The following is a 4,268-nucleotide window of genomic DNA, read 5'->3' as shown; positions in this document are numbered from 1 at the left end:
ATTTTTCCCAGTTTTTGATCCCATTTTTCCCATGCCATTTCTGGATTTTGATCCTGTTTTTCTCTGCCCCATTCCCAGTCCCTGATCCTATTTTCCCCAGCCCGTTCCCAGTTTCTGACCCTGTTTTTTTCCAGTTTCTCATCCCGTTTTTCCTGCCCCATTCCTGGATTTTTATCCCGTTTTTCCCAGGTTCCTGCCAGGGGAACTCGGTGCACAGGAAGATTTCCATCGTTATTCCCAGTTTCTGATCCCATTTTTCCCATTTTTTATCCCATTTTTCCCAGGTTCCCGCCAAGGAAACTCGGAGCACAGGAAGATTTCCGTTATTCCCAGTTTCTGATCCCATTTTTCCCATTTTTCCCATTTTTTATCCCATTTTTCCCATTTTTCCCAGGTTCCTGCCAAGGGAACTCGGAGCACAGGAAGATTTCCATCGTTATTCCCAGTTTCTGATCCCATTTTTCCCATTTTTTATCCCGTTTTTCCCAGGTTCCTGCCAGGGGAACTCGGTGCACAGGAAGATTTACATCGCCCTGAACCACACCGCGCCCTGCGTGCGCCTGCTCAACGCCACGCACCAGATCGGCTGCCAGTGTGAGGAGAAATCCTGGGAATTTGGGAATTCTGGGAATTCCAGGGAATTTGGGAATGCTGGGGGTGTCTGACAGAGCCTCCCTGCCAGTGTGAGAAATCCTGGGAATTCCTGGGAAATCTGGGAATTCCGGGGAGTTTGGGAATTCTTGGGTGTCTGAGGGAGCCTCCCGGTGATGCTGGCAGTGGGAGAGCCCCTCAGCTCCCTGCCCTGCTCTTCCAGGGAATTTTGGGAATTCTGAGGGACAAATCCCACATTTCCATCTCACAGCTCTCTGTCGTCCCTCTCCCCGGCTATTCCATGGAAACCCATGGATTTTGTGTAGGAATTTTGGGAATTCTGAGGGGACAATTCCCACATTTCCACCCCGCAGCTCTCCCTCCCCCCACTCCCCCGCTATTCCATGGAAACCCGTGGATTTTTTTTGTGAGATTCTCGGGAATTCTGAGGGGACAATTCCCACATTTCCACCCCGCAGCTCTCCCTCCCCCCACTCCCCCGCTATTCCATGGAAACCCGTGGATTTTTTTTGTGAGATTCTCGGGAATTCTGAGGGGACAATTCCCACATTTCCACCCCGCAGCTCTCCCTCCCCCCACTCCCCCGCTATTCCATGGAAACCCGTGGATTTTTTTTGTGAGATTCTCGGGAATTCTGAGGGGACAATTCCCACATTTCCACCCCGCAGCTCTCCCTCCCCCCACTCCCCCGCTATTCCATGGAAACCCGTGGATTTTTTTTGTGAGATTCTCGGGAATTCTGAGGGGACAATTCCCACATTTCCACCCCGCAGCTCTCCCTCCCCCCACTCCCCCGCTATTCCATGGAAACCCGTGGATTTTTTTTGTGAGATTCTCGGGAATTCTGAGGGGACAATTCCCACATTTCCACCCCGCAGCTCTCCCTCCCCCCACTCCCCCGCTATTCCATGGAAACCCGTGGATTTTTTTTGTGAGATTCTCGGGAATTCTGAGGGGACAATTCCCACATTTCCACCCCGCAGCTCTCCCTCCCCCCACTCCCCCGCTATTCCATGGAAACCCGTGGATTTTTTTTGTGAGATTCTCGGGAATTCTGAGGGGACAATTCCCACATTTCCACCCCGCAGCTCTCCCTCCCCCCACTCCCCCGCTATTCCATGGAAACCCGTGGATTTTTTTTGTGAGATTCTCGGGAATTCTGAGGGGACAATTCCCACATTTCCACCCCGCAGCTCTCCCTCCCCCCACTCCCCCGCTATTCCATGGAAACCCGTGGATTTTTTTTGTGAGATTCTCGGGAATTCTGAGGGGACAATTCCCACATTTCCACCCCGCAGCTCTCCCTCCCCCCACTCCCCCGCTATTCCATGGAAACCCGTGGATTTTTTTTGTGAGATTCTCGGGAATTCTGAGGGGACAATTCCCACATTTCCACCCCGCAGCTCTCCCTCCCCCCACTCCCCCGCTATTCCATGGAAACCCGTGGATTTTTTTTGTGAGATTCTCGGGAATTCTGAGGGGACAATTCCCACATTTCCACCCCGCAGCTCTCCCTCCCCCCACTCCCCCGCTATTCCATGGAAACCCGTGGATTTTTTTTGTGAGATTCTCGGGAATTCTGAGGGGACAATTCCCACATTTCCACCCCGCAGCTCTCCCTCCCCCCACTCCCCCGCTATTCCATGGAAACCCGTGGATTTTTTTTGTGAGATTCTCGGGAATTCTGAGGGGACAATTCCCACATTTCCACCCCGCAGCTCTCCCTCCCCCCACTCCCCCGCTATTCCATGGAAACCCGTGGATTTTTTTTGTGAGATTCTCGGGAATTCTGAGGGGACAATTCCCACATTTCCACCCCGCAGCTCTCCCTCCCCCCACTCCCCCGCTATTCCATGGAAACCCGTGGATTTTTTTTGTGAGATTCTCGGGAATTCTGAGGGGACAATTCCCACATTTCCACCCCGCAGCTCTCCCTCCCCCCACTCCCCCGCTATTCCATGGAAACCCGTGGATTTTTTTTGTGAGATTCTCGGGAATTCTGAGGGGACAATTCCCACATTTCCACCCCGCAGCTCTCCCTCCCCCCACTCCCCCGCTATTCCATGGAAACCCGTGGATTTTTTTTGTGAGATTCTCGGGAATTCTGAGGGGACAATTCCCACATTTCCACCCCGCAGCTCTCCCTCCCCCCACTCCCCCGCTATTCCATGGAAACCCGTGGATTTTTTTTGTGAGATTCTCGGGAATTCTGAGGGGACAATTCCCACATTTCCACCCCGCAGCTCTCCCTCCCCCCACTCCCCCGCTATTCCATGGAAACCCGTGGATTTTTTTTGTGAGATTCTCGGGAATTCTGAGGGGACAATTCCCACATTTCCACCCCGCAGCTCTCCCTCCCCCCACTCCCCCGCTATTCCATGGAAACCCGTGGATTTTTTTTGTGAGATTCTCGGGAATTCTGAGGGGACAATTCCCACATTTCCACCCCGCAGCTCTCCCTCACCCCACTCCCCCACTATTCCATGGAAACCCATGGATTTTTTGTGGGAATTTTGGGAATTCTGAAGGGGCAAATCCCACGTTTCCACCCCACAACTCTTCCCTAAATTCCTCATTCTCTCTGTCCTGCTTTTCCATGGAAACCCGTGGATTTTTTTTGTGAGATTCTCTGGAATTCTGAGGGGACAATTCCCACATTTCCACCCCGCAGCTCTCCCTCACCCCACTCCCCCACTATTCCATGGAAACCCGTGGATTTTTTTTGTGAGATTCTCGGGAATTCTGAGGGGACAATTCCCACATTTCCACCCCGCAGCTCTCCCTCACCCCACTCCCCCACTATTCCATGGAAACCCGTGGATTTTTTTTGTGAGATTCTCGGGAATTCTGAGGGGACAATTCCCACATTTCCACCCCGCAGCTCTCCCTCACCCCACTCCCCCACTATTCCATGGAAACCCGTGGATTTTTTTTGTGAGATTCTCGGGAATTCTGAGGGGACAATTCCCACATTTCCACCCCGCAGCTCTCCCTCACCCCACTCCCCCACTATTCCATGGAAACCCGTGGATTTTTTTTGTGAGATTCTCGGGAATTCTGAGGGGACAATTCCCACATTTCCACCCCGCAGCTCTCCCTCACCCCACTCCCCCACTATTCCATGGAAACCCGTGGATTTTTTTTGTGAGATTCTCGGGAATTCTGAGGGGACAATTCCCACATTTCCACCCCGCAGCTCTCCCTCACCCCACTCCCCCACTATTCCATGGAAACCCGTGGATTTTTTTTGTGAGATTCTCGGGAATTCTGAGGGGACAATTCCCACATTTCCACCCCGCAGCTCTCCCTCACCCCACTCCCCCACTATTCCATGGAAACCCGTGGATTTTTTTTGTGAGATTCTCGGGAATTCTGAGGGGACAATTCCCACATTTCCACCCCGCAGCTCTCCCTCACCCCACTCCCCCACTACTCCATGGAAACCCATGGATTTTTCGCGGGAATTTTGGGAATTGTGAGGGGACGAATGCCGTTTTGTCCCTCCGCAGCCTCGCTGAGCGGGGACACGGGCGTGATCCACGTGGTGGAGCAGGAGCAGGACCTGGAGTGGGCCCTGTCCAAGGGCCCCCACCCGCCCTACATGATCCTGCTGGACGGGAGCCTCTTCTCCAGGTGGGACCTCTGGGATTGGGAAT

The 4,268-nt window shown here is 53.1% G+C and overlaps 1 protein-coding gene across 1 annotated transcript in view; it reads left to right on the top strand.

Annotated features, from left to right (window-relative positions):
• Positions 1–356: 356 nt before the first annotated feature.
• Positions 357–4,268, top strand: part of NCSTN (nicastrin) — a gene marked incomplete at its 5' end in the record, with an annotated part of 21,963 nt that continues 18,051 nt past the window's right edge. Inside the window, 2 exons of the mRNA XM_031065341.1 lie at positions 357–594; positions 4,122–4,245. Coding sequence (XP_030921201.1) covers positions 357–594; positions 4,122–4,245 — 362 coding nt within the window. The remainder of the gene's footprint in view (positions 595–4,121; positions 4,246–4,268) is intronic.

The sequence above is a fragment of the Geospiza fortis genome, unplaced genomic scaffold (genome assembly GCF_000277835.1).
Source record: "Geospiza fortis unplaced genomic scaffold, GeoFor_1.0 scaffold735, whole genome shotgun sequence".
In the NCBI taxonomy this organism is placed as follows: domain Eukaryota; kingdom Metazoa; phylum Chordata; class Aves; order Passeriformes; family Thraupidae; genus Geospiza; species Geospiza fortis.
Note: the sequence above shows the minus strand (reverse complement) of the source record. Positions and strands in the feature narration are given on the sequence as shown.